Genomic DNA, 21,952 nt, shown 5'->3' with positions numbered 1-21,952 from the left:
AGTCCTGGTCCTTCCTGTGGTGTGCTGGTCCCCAAACCGCAGCCCCCCCCCCCAAAAAAAAAAGAACACACACAAGTCTGAGTCCGGCTATGCAGGCAGGTTTTATTCCATGCGCTGAAGAGCAGTGGTCCTCACTTCTCTCCCAAAAGGACGAGGGGTGGGGGGATGAAAGCCTGGCGGAGCCTAGCCAGTGGGGTGGGCAGCTCAGAGCAGGAAGGGGATGATGGGCATGCGCAGGGGTGGGTAGTCTCGGAATTCCTTCAGGTAGCTGCGGTGCTTGCCCTTGGCCCAGATGGTCATCTGGGTGAAGCCCACCAGGGAGAAGAGGGCCACTGCAGGGCAGAGAAGGGGGTCAGGGAGGGCAGCATGGCCTGGGACAGCAGGGCCCAGCTGAGGGAAGGGGAGCAGGCTCACCTGGGAGACACTGTGTCATGATGGCAAAGCCAATCCAGGACCCCACCTGTAACAGTGGGCAGAGGTGAGGGCAGGCAGGCCTGGGCAGGCCAGCTGTTCTACTGCAGCCTCACCCATGCTGTGGGCCACCTTCCCCCCAACCCTTACTTTGCAAGCAGGGAGTGGAAACCAATCTCTAATGCTAGAGGGATCCTCAGTCAAGGGGGGGAACACATGTCAAAACTGTCCCTCAGCCCCCAACCCCCAGAAGTCCAGCCTTAACACCTCCCAACCCCCAGAGGCCATAGTCTCTCCAGCTCCAGATGATCCAAGTTTGAACTGCAAAAGCAGCTGCTGAGCCAGGGAACCCCCTACTAAGGACTGGACCCTCCAAATGGAACCTGAAGCCCCAGGAGGGAGAGAGGAGGGGAGCGGGGCATGCCCTCACCTCATAGGTGTAGTTGGGGCAGGACACCAGCAGGAAAAGCCATGTGAAGGGGTTCTTAGTGGGGTAGGGGATCTTCCTGGTCTTGGACCCTGATGACAGGATGGGGAGGGCAAGTGAGACCTCCTGGCCCAGCCTGCCTGCCCCTCCCCCCCAACCCCCGCCCAGATAATGTCACTCACCTGCTGGCCGCAGGTCCCGCAGGGCCATGTGGATGGAGAAATTGCCCAGCTGACAGATCTGTCACAAGAGCAGGGTCAGCTCAGAACCCAAAACTCCCCAGACTTTCTCCGCCCCATCGCCCATCCAGCCTGCTTACCACAAAGATGGCAAGTGCCAGTTTAACCTGCTGAGCTCCATAGGCTAAAAAGGAAGCAGAGAAGGGAGGCCCATGAGGGGTACCCAGTAGGGGATGGTGGCTCACAGGGGAAGCAGGATCCCCAAAGCCACTTACTGGGGGGCGTGTAGAGAGGGTGGTTGATGTAATAGGCCATCCACGCAGCGAAGCCCCAGTAGTAGGTGCAGTTCTGAAAGGCAGCAGGGCTAGGATGGAGCCTGGCAGGGCGGAGGGTGGGGCCTGGGTGGGTGGGGTGAGGGGCGTCAGAGGGGGTGGGGCTGGGTGGACGGGCCTGGGACGCTAGGCAGGAGCCTCACCTTGAAGATGTTGCGCAAGGGCATGGTGCCATGAGAGAAGCGATGCACGAAGAGCGTCTCCAGAAGGCGCTTGATGTAGTGGAATGAGTGGCAGATGCAAGCGAGGCTGGGGTAGGGGGAGCCAGTTCAGCGCAGGCCTGTCCACAGGCCTTCCCCCCACACCCCTCCATCCCCTCCAGCCCGGCCCACTCACTGCACCACCGTGTGCCGGCTGGACGTGAAGTCATATTTGTGGCCATAGATGAAGGGCACCCGGAAGTAGAAGAGCAGGTAGATGAAAAGGGGCCCCGCGTACTCTGTCAGGAACACCTGGGAGTACAGGGACAGTTGAGTCATCCCAGCGTAGCTGATGGGTGAGGAGGCTGGGCAGGGGTGGGACTCACCGTCACCCAGCTGATCTGGGCCCCCAGGTCTCGGAAGTAAAGTGTGGCCGTGGTACCCACAGGCAGCTTCTGCAGAATATCCTCATCCTTCAGGGACTTGCCCTCTGTGGAGAGACAGGCCAGGGCTCAGGGGCTGCCCAGGCCCTCCCCACTGCCACTGGGGTGTCCGGGAATGGCGAGCGGAGGGCTGTACTCACTAGGGTCCAGACGGAGGGACTGGCGGGCAGGGTACCACTGCGGATCTGTGGGGAGAGCGGGGCGTCACAGTGCACAGCCTGGCAGGGCCCAGGGACCCCACAGCACCTCCCGCCTCCAACAAAGCCCCTGTGGCCTATGTGGCTCCAGGACACGGCCCTAAAGAACATGGGCAGAAGAAGCAGGATGTTGTCCTTCCTAAAGCCCAGCAATGGTATTCCTGCCGATGGCCACACGGGGGCGCCGCTGCAGGCACCAGGGGGAGAGGCTCCCAGGAGGGGTCCCACCCAGAGGCCCCGGCCCAAACAGGCTGCAGAAGGCAGTGTGGCTGGGCCCTGGACTTACGGCTCTTAGTGAAAAGATTCTTGATCTCGGCGATGGTGGCATGGGGCTCCACCTGAGGGAAGCACAGGCCACAGGGAAGTCAGCCCCATGGCGGGGAGCCCCAACCTCTGATGCAGGATCCCCGCTGGTGACGGGGGATGAACAAGGGCCTGGGTAGCTGCTATGGGAGCAGGAAAGATTGGGGTCCAGGCCCCCGCCCATATGGTGGAGAGGAACAGCAAGGGCGTGCCAGGCTGGGGACAGCAGTGGGCCTAAGGGCCAGTTTTACCAGGCAGCCAGGATGCTCCCAGCTGGCCAGTTTGAGCACAGGAAGCTGGGCCTACTTCTCTGCCTCTCCTCTCCACCCCTACCCCCACCCATGACTCCCTGCCAGAGTGAAGGCCCACAGTCCTGGCCAGACCTCCTTCGAGAAAGAATAAGCCCCGTCCCCTGGCCCAGCCTGCACGGGGTACAGGTCTCAACTCCACCTTCTTCCCAGGCCCGGAAGCCCTGCAAGGTCCACTGAGACAGCTCCACCTCCTCCTGTACCAGGAGGCTTGCTCCTGGCCACACCCAGGGGCCAGGGCTGCCCACTCTACCCCCAACTGGCAGGGGCAGGCCAGGGACTGTACCCCTCAAGCATCCCCCCCAGAAGGAGGGGGTGGGGAGTCAGGACACAGGTTGAAAGGTCACTCCCATCTCCCCCGGAACCAGGAGACTCCAGAAGGAATGTGGTCATGGGCCCAGCACCCTGGCCCAGTGCAGCTGGCGCCATGGCCCTACCTTGTCCAAGAAGCACAGCTTCTCCCGTGTCTTCGCGTCCAGAATCTCCACCTCAAAGAAAAGAACGGCCTTTTTAGGTTTCTTGGCCACCTTTGGGGGTGCGGGCCGGGGGAAGCCATTGAGGCCAAAGCTGGGGCCAGGGCCAAGGCCCTGGCTGGCCTCCCGGGCCACCAAGCTCATACTCAGGTCCATGCTGCCCCACTCTGCCTGTGCGGCCAGCAGCCCAAACTGCCAGCCGTCAGCCCCCACCACCAACCTCCCCACGCGCAACGCTCTGGGCCAGGCTGCGCGATCAAATTCTGCCGCGGTGCTGGAAAGGAGCCCACGCCTGCCCTGGCACTGTCACCTCTGTGCAGATGTAACCCGAGTGGCCCCACAGCCTTGCCCAGCTAAATATAAAACTGCCCAGGCTGAGTGCCCCCATGAGCCATGGCACAGGTCTACATGCCGACCCTGGGACTGGGTTACCCTGAAAGTGAGTCTTTCAGTGAACACAGCCCCCAAAGTGCACTGGGGAACAGGGAGATCCCCAGAGGGTGACAAGCCAGCGGGGAGCCCACACCCAGGCGCCGGGCTCAGGCCAGCAGAGTTCACTGGGCTTGAAGAAATCCCAGCTATTTTGAGAATCCACAAGACAGATCATCCATTTCCCCTTCTGAGCTGCAAGAGACACTCGGATTATTTCCCTTGTGCATTTGTGTGCCCGGGGAGGCGACAGATTCCGGAGTTATTGGTGCAGAAAGACTCTCTCTCTGTGTGTGGAAAGGGTCAGGAAACCAGGAAGTTTCCAGAAAGCTCCCAGGCCTAAGCTAATGAGGCCTCAGCTCCATCTCCCTGATCTCCCTTTCCACACATTTCTCACTAGATCCACCCAAGCCATGTTCAAGGCCACCTTGCAGACAGTCTTCCTGCAGTGTCGGCCCAAAAGCCTTGTCCAGGCCTTGAGCCCCACAAAGTCCAGAGCACACAGCCCGCATGCACGCTCATTCTCCCTGAGCCCCAGGGGGATCTGACCCACTGCACACAGGTCAGAGCAGTGGAGGTGCGAACTGCTGAAGGAGCTGCAGTGAGGGCCTGCGGGCTCACCGATCCCAGGGGCCATGGCAGGCAGGGCTGGGTCTGACCCCAAGTCAGTCACTGGGTGGCAGGTGCTGAGGACCCTTCTCACGCCTGGTGGGCCCTCAGTCAGCGGCAGCACGGGATAGAGGAGCAGGACACGAAACTGCAGGCAGGGCCCAGGCCAGACTCTCTAAAATCATGCCACCCACCTGCTGGTGGGTTCCCTGCAGCTGTAGCCCACTCTGAACAAAGGGGCTCCCCTATACACCCTCTAATGACAGTGAGAAGGGCAGGAAACAAGGTGGTGGCACACAGGACTGAATCCAGCCCTGCCACACAGTCACTTCTCTCTGGGCCTCAGCCCATGGGCAGATAGGAAGGGTGTACCTCGTGGGTGAGGCTCCCGTGAGACAAGGTGCATGAAGTGCCAGCGTAGTGCCCAACAGATGCACAGTGCCCCAAAACCTTGGGTCCCGTGGAGCTACCACGAAGGGAAGAGTGTGGGCCTGGGTTCAGATCCCAGTCCCTCTGCTGATCTAGCTGATGGCTGCGGTGCCCACCCTCGTCATGGAGAGAAGTGTAGAAGAGAGCCCAGCACCCAAGTCCTGGCCAAGCTGCCTGTTGTCACTGCACTTGGTGGGCCCAGAGCTCTGCCAGGCCGTGTGAACCCCTGAGCCACAAGGCCAGCCAGAGGGAGCACTGGGCCCACCAAGAGGACTCGTAGGAGAGGGAAGGGACACACTCAGAATGTGCCAGAAAGGGCTAGAATAGCAGGGCCCCAGGCGGGCACAGGGCCTGCCCCGTGGCTGTAGGTATATTAATAGTTGCCGCGTCCCAAGCGGGCAGTGCCCACATGCCTTCGCAGCTCATGTGGTCACAGGAAGGCAGCACCACGCCTCCAGAGAGACCAGGCCTCCGAGTTCCTGCTGAACCACTCAACAGCTTAAAATACAACCAGCCCCTCTCCCTGCCTGCCATCTGCTGGGGGAGGGCCGAAATCCTACCCTCCCCACAACTGGGCACCGCACCAGGGCCTGGGAGGAGAGGACAGCCCATCGGGGGCCCCAACTGGCTGCCGGGAGAGGGAGCTGGACAGCAGGAGGAGGCAGCCAGGAGAAGGGCCGCACTCCCAGCCGCAGCCGTACTGTGCCCAAAACGGCACCCAGGCCGGGGAAGAGGAGCGGCTGAGCCTCACAAAGGTAAGCCCGGCCCTCGGGGCAGCACCCAGGGGCCTGGCCCACCAGGCTGGAGGCTGCCCCGGCTCAGGGCCACCGCGGCAGGATCGGTCCTCACTTCCCATTTCCTGCCCCCAAATCCTGGGACCCAGCAGCCATCTTCATCCCAAGAGAGGTCTGAAAGGCCCAGGGGGTCGGGGAGAGACCCAGGATCTCTCTGTACTATTTGTACAGCTTTCTGAGCCTCTATAATTATTCCAAAATAAAAAGTTAAATAAAAGTTACGCTAGGTGGAAAAACACAAAAGTTTTGCTAGATGAAAGAAGCCAGACACAAAGTGTCACATATTTATAATCCAGGGAGACAGAAAGCAGGCTGGTGGTTAGTTGCCCAGAGAGTGTCGACTAATAGAGACTTGGTCTCCTTTTGGGGTGATAGAAAGCTGTGGAACTAGATAGAGGTGGTGGTTACATGGTGGCTGTGAATGTACTAAATGCCACTAAACTATTCACTTTTAAATGGTTAATTTTGTTATGTGAATCCTAACAAAAATTTTAAAGGCGGCGGGGGCGGGCATCTAACAAATAGGCCCCAATTACCCATCAAAAAAAAGCTCTACAGGCAGAGAGCAACAGAGGTTCCCCACCCCCACCCCACTCCCAGACTGAGGGCCTAAATGTGGGGGGACCCATCATGTACTTCAGTCATCGGGCCCTGAGCTCACCCCCCACCCCTACCAACACTGCAGCCACCCCCACCCCCTGCTCAATGCCCAAGCACACCTCCCACGCCCTATGCTTCACACACACACACACACACACCACATGCCTGCCCAGGCCTGAGGCAGCCTGGCATGGGGACCGAGGGCAGGCCCAGGACTGAGATCAGACAGCGCAGATAGCTGCTGAGCACAGAAGGGGAGGCCGCAGGCCCAGGCCCATCCCTGGGGAGAAGGCGGGCTAAGGGGCAGGGAGGGGGCAACACATTCTACTCTATGGATGAATGAAGCGAGGCCTGTGAGGGGATCAATGGCCTGAGGTCCCCCAATGGCTGCAGGCAGGGAATGTGGCCCTGGTGGCCTACAAGGGACAGACGACAAGAACAGACCAGGCACCCCAGCCTAGCCTAGGGCACATGCAATGATAGTTCCACCCAGACAAACTCCCACTCAGGGCCCAGGCAACAGCAACTTGTTGCAGCACAAGTTGGTGGGGCGGGGGAGGACCAGGACAAGGGGCAAGGCCACAGCCCACGCTGCAGGAGAGGCAGGGGCCATGCTGTGGCCTTTCCTAGCTCAGGGGAAAGTACCCAGAGCCACTGCCCAGTGGCAGGGCCCCCGTGGCCTTCACAGTCTTCATGGAAATAAAGATGTTACTGATCAAGGTAGCAATAGCAGAAAGAGGGGCACCGTTTCCTGAGCACCTGCTCTGAGTTAGAACCACTGCCCAGAGCTGTCAGGGAGGCAACGCTCCAGGGATGGACCCTGTCTGGCAATAAGAAAACCAGAGAGCAGTTTTGCAACTGTAGGAGAGGCTTAGGGCCTTTGCATGTGCTGTTCCCACTGCCTAGAACACTCTACCCAGACTCGACAGGGCTCTTCCCTCACCTCCTCTGGCCTTCAGACAACTTTTCAGTGAGGCCCTTCCTGACCATCAACTTAAAATATCCATCCCCAGACATTTACCACCTGCCTCCCACCGGGCTGTCAATCATTTCCAAGGCCTGGAACACAGCCTGGCACAGAGCTGCGCTCTGTAAACCTGTGTGAGGCACCTGGCCAAGGACTCACCTATTTCCTGGCTGTGTGGCCCTAGACAAGCTACTCTTCTGAACCTCTATTTCCTCATCTACAAAGGGACTACCTCCCCTAGGATTACTGTAAATTTTAGAGATAATAACCACCAAAAAAAAAAAGTACATAAACATATCCAGTCTAGAATAAATCTTATAAAGAATATATATAATATAGACCAATACTAGTGAAATAGCACTGCTAGATGCCCAGGGAGCCAGGCCCCTTCTCCCCAAATCCTGACCACGGCCATGAAGGGGCCCATCGACAGGACACCAAGGTCAGAGAGGTGGTGCAAAGATGCTTCATCCAGCTGCTGACAGTCAGCCGAACCCTAACAATAGCAAGACACACGTGGGTGGGAGAGCTGGGGCGCTGCCATCGCTACTACAATTCACCACTGTGCAGAAGGCTGCCACATCTCTGCTGCCCCCTTGTGGCCCCAGCTTACATCCCACCCGCTAAAAGGGCAAAGGCAGCGAGCGGCATTGCTCCAGTTTCAAGTTCCCGACTCCAGCACAGGATGGGACCAAGATGGGACCAAGAGAAGGAGCGCTAACCCCAGCTCTGCCACTGACCAGCCACTGCCCCACATTCATTCATTCCTGCCCCCCTTCTTCCCATGCCTGGGCACTGCAGTGAACAAAACCCCAGGGGACCTGAATTCCAGTCTGTACGTGCAGGGGGATAGGGAACAAGGGGCAGGGGCATGTTTTGTCACCAAAGGTGTGAAGAAAAAGAGAAGGGGCATAAGGAGTGGGGAGGATGACCATTTTAGAGTGGTCAGGGAAGGCTTCCCTCAGAGAGGGGCATCTGAGCAAAGGCCAGCAGAAAATGAAGGAACAAACCACACACATGTCTGGGGAAAAGTGTTCCAGGCAGCAGGAATGGCAAGTTCAAGGACCTTAATGCTGGACGGTGCCTAGCATGTTTGTGGAGCAGAAAGGAGGCCACGTGGCCTGAATAGAGTAAGCAAAGGAGTCAGAGGATATGAAGACAGGGAGGGGACTGGGACAGGTCATGCCAGGCCTTGTGGGTCACAGGGAGGACTCTGGCTTTTACTGGGTGAAGTGAGAGCCATGGAGGGTCTGCAAGGGATGTGACTTGACCCAAGTGTTCACAGGTGCCCCCTGGGAATTGGGAGACCAGGGTAGAGGCGAGGATAGAGGCGAGGATTGGGGTGAGAAGGGAGAATTCTGGACAGACTATGAAGGTGGAGGCAAAAGAATCTGCTGATGATTTGCATGTGGGGGTGAAGAGGAAGGGGAAACCTGATTCTATCTGATCCCCATAAGGGAGAAGCAGTGAGCAGGAGGGCGGTAGGAAGATCAGGAACCACCTAAGCCCAGGTAGGAAGAGTCAAGTTTGCAACTGCTATTCCACTCCATGTAAGCCACCAGGCAGACACAACACACAGGACCCAGGTACCAGTGCCAGGCGCCCAGGCCACTCTCAAGTCTCAGTTTCCCCCTCTTTACAAACACGGCCAGCCCAGTGCTTTCCAGGCTTCTCCCATCTGTAAACCAGGCTCAGGGGCCTCATGGTGGAGTCCTCATCCAGGGCGTGAGGCGAGGGGCTGGCATAGGCAAGAGTCAGCTTGGATTCCAGGTCACCCTCATCACCTCCCACATTTGCACCTGGAACTTCCGTGTGTCCTAAGATGGGACCTGCCCAATGGAGACAGGTGAGGACAGACAGCCTGGAACAGCAGCAGCTTCCCAGCCACATCTTCTCATCCCCTCCTTTCATCTTTACGGTGGCTGAGGGAGCAGAAGCCAGGAGCTCTGTTTCAGATAAGGAAGCTAAGTTTCAAGGGGTGCAGGATACACCCGGGTCATGCAAACGACCAACCCCACACCCCCATCACACACAGGTCTCTGGGGCTGCAGCTCAGCCAGTGTACACTCTACAGTGGTCCCCACGCACAGATGGCACAGAGTAGCACACCCTGCTTCTAGAGGGCTCTCTGGGACCCCACCAGGGACTGCCTGCCAGGAAAGGGCCCTTCAAATGGGCTGCCTTGTGCTGGGAAGCCTGGCACCACCCTGCTAGTGCTTACATGGGGCGTGTGGGAGAGTGTGTACCTTGATGGACGACATCTTCTTCCGAGGCTGGGACACAAGAGGCCTACTATGGGTGCAAACCCTGCTCAGAGCAACCTAGGATTCCAGGCAAAGACACAAAGGACCTGGCAGGTCCTTCAGCGAGCCAGCCAGGGCATGCAGAGCTCCCACTCAGGACACAGGGGCTGCCACACCCAGAAGATGGCAGCCTGGCCCATCTCAGCACCTGGTCAGCTCACCTGCTTCACCAATGCAGAGGCCTGAGTGCACTCACCCGGACTCAGCAGCTCAGCACGCCTGGCTCTCTTTCCTTCGCACTTTCCAGAAATATCAGTCACACTGTTCCTGCCAGCGCAGCTGAGAAGACCTTGGGCTCAGCTGCCAGGAAGCCAACACAAGCCACACCTGCTCAGCCAGAAATACCTCTTTCCCCAGTGGCCTTGCCTCATGACCCCGTTTCTCCAAGGTGCCCACGGTAGTTGTGGTGGGACCAGAATGTCATCACCCAGGCTGGGAAGGGCAGAGGCTGACTACCCACTCCCAGGTCCCCAGCCAGCTCCCACCACCTATGCCCACTGGCCAGATGAAGGGTGCCAGGGTCTGAATGCCAGTATCACTGGGCTGTGGGACCCAGGGTCAGGAGAAGCTGGCAGGGCCCCCATGCAGCCTGGTAGCATCTAGACTCAAAGGACGTTCTTCGGGTGCTCAGGTGCCCCCTGGTTGGTTCCTGCAACCACAGAAGACCCAAGATGAAGGGGACACTGGACCAACACAGCAAGGACTCTGGGTCTCGAGCCTGGCACCCCTAACCCATGCACCTCTCTGGGTGCCTGTTCCATTTGAAAGTGCCACCATGAGTAATATGTATCAGATGCTGACCTCGTGCCAAGGACTGTGCTAGGACCTTCACTTGCATAACTCACCTATCTTCACTTGGGCCTGTGACCCCAGTGAGGTGTCTCAGATAACTGGGGCTCAGAAACGAGGGGGCCCTCGCCCAACACAAACAGCCAGGAAGTGCCAGAGCCAACACTAACCCAGCCTGCTTGGGCCCACAGCCCCTGCTCCCCGCTACAATGCAACAGTCATCCCTCTGAAGAGCAGGACTAAATGCGGACAGAAAAGGGAAGGGAAATCCTGTATCCAATTCTCCTTGCCGACACGCCAACTCCAGCACGCTAGTCTTGGAAGGTCCAGATTCTGCACAATACGCCACCTCCACAGGGAATGCCCTGCAGGGGGGCCTGAGGGCTGAGCCTCCTCCCGGGCCTCAGCCTCCCTTGGCCCTAGTAGAGTCAGGCCATACTGAGGGCAAAAGACCTGTCACCTCCTGACATCACACATAGGGGCCTAAGCAGGCCCAGCAGCTGGCCTAACACTTCCTGCACATTTTCCTGTCGCAGGCTAAGGCCATCAATGGGCCCAGAATAGCAGCACCACAGGAGGGCCAACACTGAGCAAGAGACAGTGCTGCAGAGGCCAGAGCCAGACAAACCTTCCCTGCCTAGGCCTTGGGTTCTCCATCTGGATGTTTGTAAGAGGAGCAGTGCAGAAGCCCCACCCAGTGGTCCTGAACCTTGCCTGCCTGTGGGACAACTGAGACAAGGAAATCCGGATCTCTGATGGGGGCCCAGTATCCATAGCTTCAAAAGCTCCCAGGTGACAGATAGAGGCGGACCTTCAACCTGGGCTGCCTTCCTCAAACAGACCGCTGCCCTTTGGAAAAAGCCGAAAACCTTTACCACAACTAATGCAGCTCTCCCGGAGCCTCCCAGTGGGGCCTTAGCCAAACCCAAGACCCAGCCTCCACCTCCACCGCCTCCTGCTGACCCTCTTAGATTGTCAGTTACCCCACTTTACAGAGGAGGAGGCCGAGGCTCAGAAGTCACCAGCCCAATGGTACACAAGCTACATGCTCCAGAGGCAGGATCTCATCTGATTTTGGTCCTTAGGAACTGAATGCTCTTCCCTCAAGGCTGTCCCAGGCCCCAGACCCCCAAGGGATGGCCCACATCTATACCCCTGCATCCCCTGGCCAGATCGAGGTTAGTGACATGTGGTCTCCCTCTATATCTCTGGGCAGGAAGGAGCTACTGGATCAGAAAGCTGGAAGAGGCCAAAGACACTGACCCCTGTGGACACAGGCTGACCAGAGCTGCAGGAGGAGCTCATCCAGGCCGATGCCCCCACCAGAGCCCGGCACTCCCAGCGCGAGTGCAGCAGGCAGGTTAGTCCACCCCCAGGAGCTCAGCTTGTGTAACAGCCAGTCTGAGATCCACAGGGCCAGCCTTATACACACCTCCCACACACTCACAACATGCCAGACACAGAGGCACATCCTCCACGTGAATTATCTCCTTTACTAGTAATACCCCTTTGCAGATGAGGAAACAGTCTTGTCCATTCACTGCACATACAGACTGAACATCTACTACATGCCAGGCACTATTAAGGGCTCTAGGGATTTAGCCGTGGAAGGAGACAGAAATCCCTGTCTGCATGGAGCTGACATTTTAGTCAAGGAACAGAGACAAATAAATAGTTCAACATATTAGAAGATGACATGTGCCCTAGGAAAAGGGGACAGGGAGTGGCAGGTGAAGTGGGGGGGGGGTGCAGTTTTATATGAAGTGGTCAAGAAAGGCCTCCCTGAGGAGACGTTGAGCCAAGCTCGAAGGCAGTAAAGAGCAGTTCAGAAACCTGGGGAGAACATCCAGGCAGAGGAGTGGCCTGCAAAAAAGCCCAGGGGTGCAGCAAGCTTGGGGTGCTCAAACAACAGGGCAGAGGCCTGTGTGGCTAGAGGGAGGGGGCAAAGAAGGAGTTGGAGGTGAAGGCAGGGTGGTGGGAGTCGTGCAGGATTTCATAGACAGGGTGAGGGCTTTGTCTTCTACTTCAAGTAAGGTGAGAGCCACAAAGAGTTCTGGGCAGAGCAGAAACATGACCTGACTTGAGTCCTTAAAGGGCCCCTCTGGACAGTAGGGGAATAGGGTGGAAGCAAGAATCCCAATATGAGGCTATGGGAATAACTCTAGCACGATAAAGGATGGCTTAGAACAAGGGGTCAGCAAACTATGGCCCACAGGCCAATTCTGGTCCGCTGACTGCCTGTTTGTATACAACCTAAGAATGGCTTTCACACTTTTAAATGGTTGAAAAATCAAAAGAAGCCTATTTCATGACATGTGGAAATTATATGAAATTCAAATGTCAGTCTCCACAAAGTTGTATTAGAACATGGCCACGTGCAATGGTTGACATATCACCCAGAGTTGCTTTTGTTACAACAGCTACTTCATTAGGAACCCCTCCACTGTTTACGTGAAAGGAAAGACTTGTGACCCAGTTCCAGGGACTGACAACAGGACCCAGTCTCCAGGGACTGGCGTCACTCACTTTCTCACCCCATGCAGGTCCCCAGGAGCCAAGTTGCATGGAAGGCATTACCCATTCAAGGTGGGAGATCCAGGCCCCATCTCCCCATCTAGCCTCACCTCCTGGGCTCCCCATCTCCTGGGCCTTTCCCTGGCCCAGAGGAATTCCAAGCCCATCAGACCTTCTAGAACGTACGAGTGGCACAGTCACCCCATTCCCTGTGCTCCTCAGGGGCCGCAGGCCCAGGCCGGGGAAACAGCACAGCCCCAGAAGCCACGGCCCGCACCCAAAGCAAGGATGTGCTTGCTGCACAGAGATATGTGAAGGGCATAACCACGTACAGAGGGCATCTGGAACCTCCAGATGAGGTTTTTTTTCTGCTGACTGAGAAGTTAGGTTCTTCATTTGTTCAGCAAACGCTTGCTGAGCCTATCCATGTGCCAGCCCGTGCTAGGTGCTAGGCTTGGGGATGAACAGAAAGACCTGTGTGTGCAGGGTGCTGGGATACAGTGGAAAGCACAGCCGAGGGAGGCCATGCCCATGGGCCTGCTCACGCTCAAGGGGAACACAGGCAAAGCATTTATCACGTAACATGATCAGCACGTACCAGGCGCCATGAAGAAAAGAAAGCAGGGCAGGGGGCCAGAGTGCCACAGGTGGTGGTCAAAGAAGGCCCTTCTAAGGAAATACGATTTGAGCAAAAGCAAGAGGCTCCCGGGGGGAACTGCAAAGGCCCTGAGGCAGCACAGAGCTTGGCGGGGCTTGGGAAGCCAGAGCAGAGTGAGCTCTAGGGCAAGCAGCTGAGCAAGAGGCTGAAAAGGATGTTAAGAGAAGCAAGTAGGGAAGACACCAGAGTGCCACAATCTGGTCAGGTTTTGAGGAGGATCTGTCTTGCTGCTAGGGGGCAAGCGCAGAAGCAGAGACAGCAGTGAAAGTCTCGAAAACAACCCAGGCCAGAGACTCTGGTGGCTTGGACTGGGGCATAGACATGGCAACTGGTGAAAAAGACACCTTAGTTCCAGGATCCTGAGTTGTCACTGATTCAAAACTAGATGCTGACTTTTAAGGGGAAAAAACTTCCTATGTCAGCATAAGATAGACAGACAGACAGACACACACACACACACACACACACACACACACACACACACACACACACACACGTCAATCATAAGATATATCCCAACTTAAAGAACATAAAAATACCGCAAGGAAAAATGTGCATCTTGAGATGAAGACAGGAAGGCAGTAACAAGTGTAAGACGATTCGGCAGAAGGGTACAGGTTTTCTGAAATGTTTATCAGGCCTAGCCGAGTCTACAAGAGAAAGGTAAACTGAGAGAAGATTCCGGCCCTAGCTCTTGAGAGAGGGATCCAGGAAGACACCCACAGCTGTCTTCCCGCCTGCAGTGGTACCTGTGAGCCCCATAGGTTTCCACCCACTCTGCTCTGCCCCTCTGGTTGAGAGTGAAATGAAGCAAGAGGAAAGGGTTCCAGGAGTCTTGACATGGACGTCCTTCCCCACACTTTCTCCGTGAATGATGCATGTTCCCAGGCCCAACTGGGGAGACAGGACATGGCTTCATGTCACTAGAAATGCTCCTGTCCACTGAGGCCCCAGGTGAGCCAGAATATGGCAGAAGGTACAGCTCCTGGGCCCGTGGAGGAGCCTGGCAGGAAATATTCTTGGGGCCTGATGATCATGGCTTAGCACTTCCCACAGGATCCCCATCCTATCCTTACTGGACAACTCAGAATTCAGATCACTTTGGGTCAAAAAAGGGGGGGAAAATAGCCAACTCCAAAATAACTTAAGATGGGCGGTGACCAGCTTCATAACAGAAGGGAGCCCAGGCTAACAGAGTGAAGCTACATGTGCTCCAAGCCAGAAATGCCGGTCCATGAAGCAGCCTTGCACCCCGTGTGCAAGGGTCCCTTCCCTTGAGTTGCAGTGCCTTTTAGGGGGGTATCAAGAATATGGATAACCATTTGAGCCCACCTGGCATCTTGCTCTGTAGGTCAGTGTCTCTAGCAAACGTTCATAATCACTCACTCTATGTCTCCTGGCCCCACTAGGGACCAGGGATAAAGGGGAGAATGAGGGGCTCGCACAAATGAACACGCTACCCGCTATCCAAAGGTGCTAAGTCTATACAGAGAACTAAAACAGGAGAGGTGACAGGGTTATGAATGTGGCCTGGCTGGGTCAGGGGGAGCCTCTCAGAGGAGGTGACACTTGAGCTGAGACCTGAATGACAGGATTCCCAGACAGGAGGAGCGGAACTGCTTCTCCTGAAACCGTCCCGGCACTGGGGTTCCCCAGCCCAACCCCAGCCCTGTCCTCTGTGGGTCCCCCACCGCCAACCTGGAGATTTTGTTAGATTTGATTCTTGGGAACAAACAGTATTCAGTAATATACTGTTTCAGACCATCCATCTCCCTAAGAACTCTGATATTACCCCCATTCTGCCCCTGCTGAGTCAGACTCCTGGGGTGCTGGGAGAGAGCTTCTCCCCACAAGAAGACTGGAGACTCCGGCTGTAACCCCTCAAGCTTCAACCTGCTTCCTGATGCTCCATGCAAGTGCTAAACCGCCCTCCCCCAAACCTGGCCAACCTACACCCACTAAGGACAGGCACTGCTTCCACAGGCCCCACCACACAACTGGCCTGACCCTGGCCAGTGCTCCCTGGTCCCTTTAAACAAGGAGAAAAAAAAAAAAAAGAATTCAGAAGGGCCAGGGGAACAGCACAACTCTGCAGTCTTCCTGGCTGACTGAATGGTCCAGGGACTCTGCTTACGTAAGAGCCTGGTTCGAGCAGGGACAGGGCTGTGGTAGCCTGCCAGTCACTGCAAGCTACTGAAAAGGCCCTTTATCCCTCAGAGGATGGGTAAGCATCATGGTCCATCTCTAACCAACCATGGGACTCGGGGGCAGGTGAGCCCCAAACCCCACCCACAACGCACTTGTCAATGAGAAACTACTCTGAACATTTACATAACAAACACATAACACAAGTTCCCCAACCCCCCAGACTTAAAAATAAACCACCCTCTGGAAGTTAACCTTTTAGGTAAAATCAACAAGCAAAAGGGACTTTCATCATTCTTGAGATAAAGTCCACCGGCAGTTGGGTGGCTACAAAGCCCTGCCTGACCAACTTAATCTCCTGATGGGGGACACCCAAGAAGTCTGGCCTCCAGACCTCTGCAACAGTTGTTCCCCTCCCTCTCCCCGAAGGGCGCCCCGCTCCAGGCCTCACTTAGATGATAGACCTTGATGGCAGAGCTGTGGTTCATTTATCCCAGTATTCCCAGTATTCCCAGCATTCCCAGCTTGTAAAGAGAAAAAAAGAATATGTTGGAACAAATGAACTAATGAAGAAGGGATGGGTTGGAAAACAGATACACGGAGCCCCACGATAGGAGAAGGCCTGGACCAATAGAACCTGCAGGCTACCAGTGGGGGGAAGGGTGGGCCCAGGTGCTGACTTGACAGTTCCCACTACAGGGGCGACTTCAATGTGTGTGACATTAAAACTGATCACTGGTGTCTGGGCTTCTTCCTCCATCTTCTGGGAATATTATTAGCACGAAGCCATCTCCAGAAACCTGATCAGCCTAGTTCATTGACAATTTTTGAGGCATTCAAGAGGCCACATGCAGAGAGCACTTCAGGTGGCCTCACAGAGGCAGCTCAGTGATTTGTCCTTATTCATCTAATGCTTTGTAACTTGACCGCAGGCCAGGAAACGTGTGAGGCACTTCATACTTCCCAGTGACCCTCCGAGACAGGTGTCCTCATCCTGGCTTCATGGGTGAGAAAACTGAAGCTTAAGCAAGTGAAGTAACTGTCCCACGGGCAGACCCAGCGGTCTCCACAGGCCCCATCCTTCAGGACCACAGGCTTCATTCCTGCCTCAGTGCATGACACCGGGGCGCATCCACAGCAAAGGCCATTTTGGGTCTGGTAGAATTGGGCTCTGCCATTCACTGTGTGACCACAGGCGTGTCACTTTGCTTTTCTGTGCCCCAGTTTCACCACTTGTCAAACAGGGATAAGAACAGTACCTACTTCATAAATTTGTTGTGAGGGTTAATGAGTTACTAGATAAAAAACACTTAGAGTGAGCACTACATTGGTAGTGGCTTTGTTATTATTATTGCGATGCTATGGCTATCCCCCCATATTCGAACATTCTCAGCTGCCACTGTCAATGACAGCAAGAAGTGTTAATATCTAGCCTGAACTTAACCAACCAGCTCTGACCTTTCTCACCCGGCCAAACCTGTCAGTCAAAGTACAGGGATTCCTAACCAAACAACCTTGTCACCAGAGGTACGAGCATATTCCCCACTCAGGGCTGTCAATCCTCTATCTTCTCTCTTCTCAGGAACCAGTCATTCCAGAGGCTCTGCTGGGCTCAGGAGCACCTGCAGTTCCAGCCAGTGTGGCTCAGTTGCTCCAGCCAGAGTGCACCCTCACCCATCACACAGCTCCTCCACATCAGCCCCCGACCCCCGCTCCACCTCAGCCCCATCCAGCAGCAAGTAGGTCAGCAGAGCTTGCTAAATGTTAGCTACGGTACGCATCTGCTCACCTAACGCTCACTAGAGTAATAACCCCTTGAAGTCATAACCCCATGAGGTAGGGACCATTATGTCCCTCTCATCCTCCCACCAAGGATGCTGTGTCCTCAGAAACATGCAGGCCACCAGCTGCCTGGGGCAGCATCATCAGGGGGGATCCATGGCAGGCACAGAAAGTAGAGACAGGCAAAATCCTTCCTGGCTCTGTGACTTTGAGCAATTTAATTCTCTGAGCCCATATCCCTATGACACCATTAATTTTCACCTTCTTACTCAGTTTTCTGGCTTTAAATAATTGTCCCATGACCAGAACTCTAGTTCCAGAACTTTCACGTACTTATTCCTGTGGAGACAGCTGAAGCAATAACTTGCCTGAGGCAAGGCACTCTCTTGATCTAAGATTATAAGCAAACTGGGCACCAACAGAGCTACCCTTTGGGCAGGGGTGGGGGGGCGGGGGGCAGTGGAAGATCCTAAATGAGGACAGTAGGTATCCCCAGATGATTACGCTTTCTCCCCTCAAGGTACCCAGCTGTGGAGGGGAATGAGTAGTGACTTGGGCTCTGGGTGACTGAAAGGGACTAATTCTCATGGGAATTAACAGGCTCATTTACATGATGCAATAGCTGTTTTTTCAGTTGCTACTGGCATCATTACTTTGATCTCTTATCTGCAACGGCAAAAACAATTTTTAAAAAATCCAATAACCTGAGATAAGCAGTTCCCTCATCCATCTTGTTCTGACCCCAAGACAATTCCCAAGGCTTGCTCTGGACTTGTAAGAGCCAGCTTCAGCCAGGGCCCAAGGGTGACCTGTCTCAATTAGGCCACTGAAGGGATACATTTTTCATCTCAGATCACAAAGGGGAGATTGATTGGCAGTGACAGCAGACTGTCATCAAAACAATAACAAATCTCCCCTCAAACTGGAATCCTAACTGCCATAATATCAGATATCAGTCCTGGTTAACTTGCTATGTGACACTGCTGTGAGTCCGGCACCTTTCTGTGCAATACTTAAATCACCTGTAAACTGCACTTCCTCAGGAGAAACCTCTGGAGGCCACAAAGGTCTTTTGAAGGAGGTTAACCTCTCAGTGGACAAGGAGTCACTTGGAAGGAGGGACACAGTCCCAAATAGAAATAAATTTTTTGATGTGGATAGGAGCTGAAAGCTTTTTTCAGCCTTTATTAAAAATGAGTGAAAGCATGCTTGCTATTTTCATAGATCTGGCAGCAAACACCTGGAGTAAAACTAACCTTACTTTCGGTGCAAACTGGGCTGGGAAACGACTGCTCCTCCCACACAGAAACTCTGTGGCTATCATCATGGTGCGTACTTGGCAAATGTTAGCAGAGAATGATAACAGGAGAACATAGCAAAATAACTATTTTTTTTTTTTACTCCAAAGTCACTTTGAACATCGGGTTTGAAGTTCCTCCTTCCTTCTGCTAAGGAAAAAGTTTAAGGTAAACCAAGTCCTCCAGTTCAACCATGAGTCTCAGGCTGTGGCCACCCCAAGGTCCTCAAAGGCCTACTTTACGTGACTGCTACTAGCAAAAATTAAAATTAACTCCATTTTCAAAATGCCACATGAATCTTTCAATCTGCATCTTTTAAAATGAATGTGGCTTTTTCTCCGGGGTTCCAGAGAGTTTGAAAAGTTAAATTATGTTAGAACTTTATTCTATAATCTTAAAGTTGAATGGGTATCATGTCGAAAATGATCGAGAACTTATGGGTTAAAGGTTTCAAAAGATTCTGAGTAAACTATCAAAAATAATAATAATAAAGGAGGCAGGTAGAGGTAGCGGTATTCAATTTGTGAATAAAAACAATTAATCCCTCCTTCCATTTATATGGAGTACTTAGTTTAGTCAAATTCATAGAAACAGAAAATAGATTAACAGTTGCCAGGGGCTGGGAAGAAGAGGGAATAGGAGGTTAGTGCTTTATAGGTACAGAGTTTCAGTTTTGCAAGATCAAAAGAAAAGAGCTCTGAATGTGGATGGTGGTGATGGTTGCACAACAGTGAGAATGTACTTAAAGCCAACGAACTGTACACTTGATAATGGTTAAGATGGTAAATTTTATGTTAAATGTATTTTACCACAAGTTTTTAAATTGGGGGCGGGGGGGACAAGAATTCTCTAGACCTGTTAATTTTCATGTGGGGACCAGCATGGTATAGTGGTTAGCAACTCAACTCTGGAGTCTTGAGTTTCTTTCTGTTTTCCATTTACTAACTGGGAACCTTTGGGCAAATCACTTAACATCTCTGAGACTGTTTCTTCTTCTACAAAAACCACAATAATAATAGTTAATAATAGTCTACATCAAAGGCTGTGAGGATAAGAGAATGAGGCAACAGAATCTCATTAGCACAAGAGTACTTGCTAAAACATTCTTTAAATTTTTAATAAGTTTATTATTTAATGATAGTTAAGTAAAAGTCAGATCACTTAATGTTAATAAATGGTAACAAAATTATTATCAGCTAGGTCGATAAGTGCATCGGAAGGCTTTATTTTACGCGAAAGAGGCCCAGGTTAGGAATCAGAAGATAGGCTTCAAGAGTGGCTGTCAGCCTGAGATTTCTCCTCAGTGACAGAAAGCGGTTGACAGAGATGACCTCTTAGATTACCAGAAAGCCAGATCAGCTTTAGTGCTTGCCGGAAGCCAGCCTTGGCAGCATCTCCCACATCTCCTAAGCTTCTTGGGGACGTCCCGGGCAAGGGAAGGGGTCCAAAGGTCGTGCCAGAGAGGGCTGATTGCAAAGCCCCTTCTTAATCCTCAGGCGGCAGCATGGTGCAAGACTTGTGCAAGACATGCTCGCATCCGGAGCAAGGGTCCCACACCCTCCCTCCTCCCCCGCCAAAGTCTGCAACTCTGCCCGCTAGGTGAGCTACAAGAAACGTGCAAGCTTCCCAGGTACTGTACAGACCCCAGAAAAAGAAAACCCCATTACAGCCTTGGTTGCGGAATTATAAATACCTCCCCCGCACATGCGCACTGCAATTTACGAATGGCCCCAGGGCACAACCGCGCCCACTGCGCCTGCGCCGTCCGGCTACCCCTTCGGACACAGGACAAGAAAAAAGGATCCCCTGGTTCCACAAAGAAAAAGTTTGGAGCAAAGAAGTTGCTCGTTCCTCGTTTCTTACCTCGTGGTGTTTCATGACTCCTATACACAGCTGCTGCTGCTCCTGCTGCCGCTGCTGCCTAACCGCACGCAACGCAGCACAGGTCCCTCACGCGCTCGCAACCGCCGCGCGAGACTACAGCGGCTCTGCGTACGCCCCTCCCCTCCCTGCCGCGCGTGCCTCTCAGCCAGTCAGCGCGCAGGGCGCCCATCTTCGCCACCGCCCCGCGGAACTGATCTGAGCGAGGACTAGCCGCTCTCGCCACAGGACTGTCCAATCAGCTTGCGGGACCCATTGCGAGGAGAAGCGCGTACAAGACAGGGGGGGAGGAAGAAGAGGCTTGATTACCCACCAATCAAAAGGGGCCTCGGCGCCGCACGCCCCTTTCCCCGCCCCTTGGTAGCGTTGTTGTGGAAACCGAGGGAAGCAACGGTTACAACAAGGCGGGGCAGGAGCAAGAAGTTGAGTGACAGGAAAGGCAACATCCACATGGCCCGAGGCGCAGAAAGGTGAATTCTGAGGTGGGCGGCCCTTGGGGTACTGGGGAGCAACGGGAGAGGACTAGAGGCTGGGGGCGTGCGCTGGGGCACCTGGATGGGTGGGCGGGTGTGTGGGCTGGATTCCAACGAGGGAGTCCTATATGTCATGAATAGAAAGGAAGAAAAAGGGAAATGGATGGCCAAAAGCACCCTGGGACTCTCCAACCTGCAACCTGAAGGTGTCTTCACAGCTCTTTTCAATGCAAGCCTCTGCCCCACTTTGCTCTGCCCTATAGGCAAGGGGCCCACATTTGTCTCCACCTGCGCTGTTCAGTATGGACACCACTGGCCACATGTGCACATGTGGTCAATGAGCCCTTGAAATGTGGCTGGTCCAATTTGAGATGTGCTGTATAAATGAAAAGCACACACCAATTTCGGAGACTATGAAAAGGAGGATGTTAAAAAAAATCTCATTAATAATCTTTTATGTTGATTCCACATTGAAATGAAAATATTTTGGATATATTGGATTAAAACATATTACTAAAATTAAGTTCCCATGTTTCTTTTTACTTGTTTAATGTGACTATGGAACATCGAAAATCAGACATGGCTGACATTGGTGGCTGGCAGTTGTGTCTCTCACACTAGCTCTACTGGACAGTGCTGGTCTGGGATCATACCATCATTTGTCATGAATGGACTGGGGAGGTTGGATGCCAACACACACGCACCCACGGACTACACACTCAAGATTTCAGGACAGGCTTAAGGAACGGGCAGCACCTAGAACACTCCCTCATCTTCTTTTCTTTCTCCCTATTCCAGATCTGCCTCTGAGCCATCATCAACCGTTGCACCCTCCAGAACCCAGAGATCCAACATCAGGTACATGGTGGGAAGTCTTCAAAGGTAGATCTCTGAGTCATAAGGGAGTAGGACAGGAAGAGGGTGAGTCAGTGCTGAGTCTTTAATCAGTTCTAGAAACTTCTGAAGCTACAGCTTTTGAGGACTTCCAGATAACACACAGGAACACTGTGTTTTTCACCAGGCCTAACTGGACAACACAGATGAAAACACAAAGGTGTTTTATAACTG

The 21,952-nt window shown here is 54.0% G+C and overlaps 1 protein-coding gene across 1 annotated transcript; it reads right to left on the bottom strand.

Moving 5' to 3' along the window:
• Positions 1-82: 82 nt before the first annotated feature.
• Positions 83-20,535, bottom strand: TECR (trans-2,3-enoyl-CoA reductase). Its single transcript, XM_011384504.2, has 13 exons — positions 20,394-20,535; positions 3,178-3,228; positions 2,416-2,467; positions 2,073-2,117; positions 1,876-1,979; positions 1,686-1,801; positions 1,493-1,598; positions 1,293-1,365; positions 1,158-1,201; positions 1,021-1,078; positions 842-930; positions 415-460; positions 83-332 (listed from the first exon to the last, which is right to left on the bottom strand). The coding sequence occupies exons 1-13, from the start codon at positions 20,406-20,408 to the stop codon at positions 205-207; spliced, it is 927 nt and encodes a 308-aa protein (XP_011382806.1). The 5' UTR covers positions 20,409-20,535; the 3' UTR covers positions 83-204.
• Positions 20,536-21,952: the final 1,417 nt, after the last annotated feature.

The sequence above is a fragment of the Pteropus vampyrus genome, unplaced genomic scaffold (assembly GCF_000151845.1).
Source record: "Pteropus vampyrus isolate Shadow unplaced genomic scaffold, Pvam_2.0 Scaffold583, whole genome shotgun sequence".
NCBI lineage: Eukaryota > Metazoa > Chordata > Mammalia > Chiroptera > Pteropodidae > Pteropus > Pteropus vampyrus.
The sequence above is the reverse complement of the archived record's forward strand: the minus strand, read 5'-3'. Positions and strand labels throughout refer to the sequence as shown.

Bases quoted from the DNA above. Each gene is read 5' to 3' on its own strand.
- TECR (XM_011384504.2), bottom strand. The intron at 2,118-2,415 runs GTAAGTCCAGGG...CTCTCCCCACAG, and splicing joins GAATCTTTTCACTAAGAGCC to ATCCGCAGTGGTACCCTGCC. The intron at 1,366-1,492 runs GTGAGGCTCCTG...GCTGCCTTTCAG, and splicing joins CCTTGCGCAACATCTTCAAG to AACTGCACCTACTACTGGGG.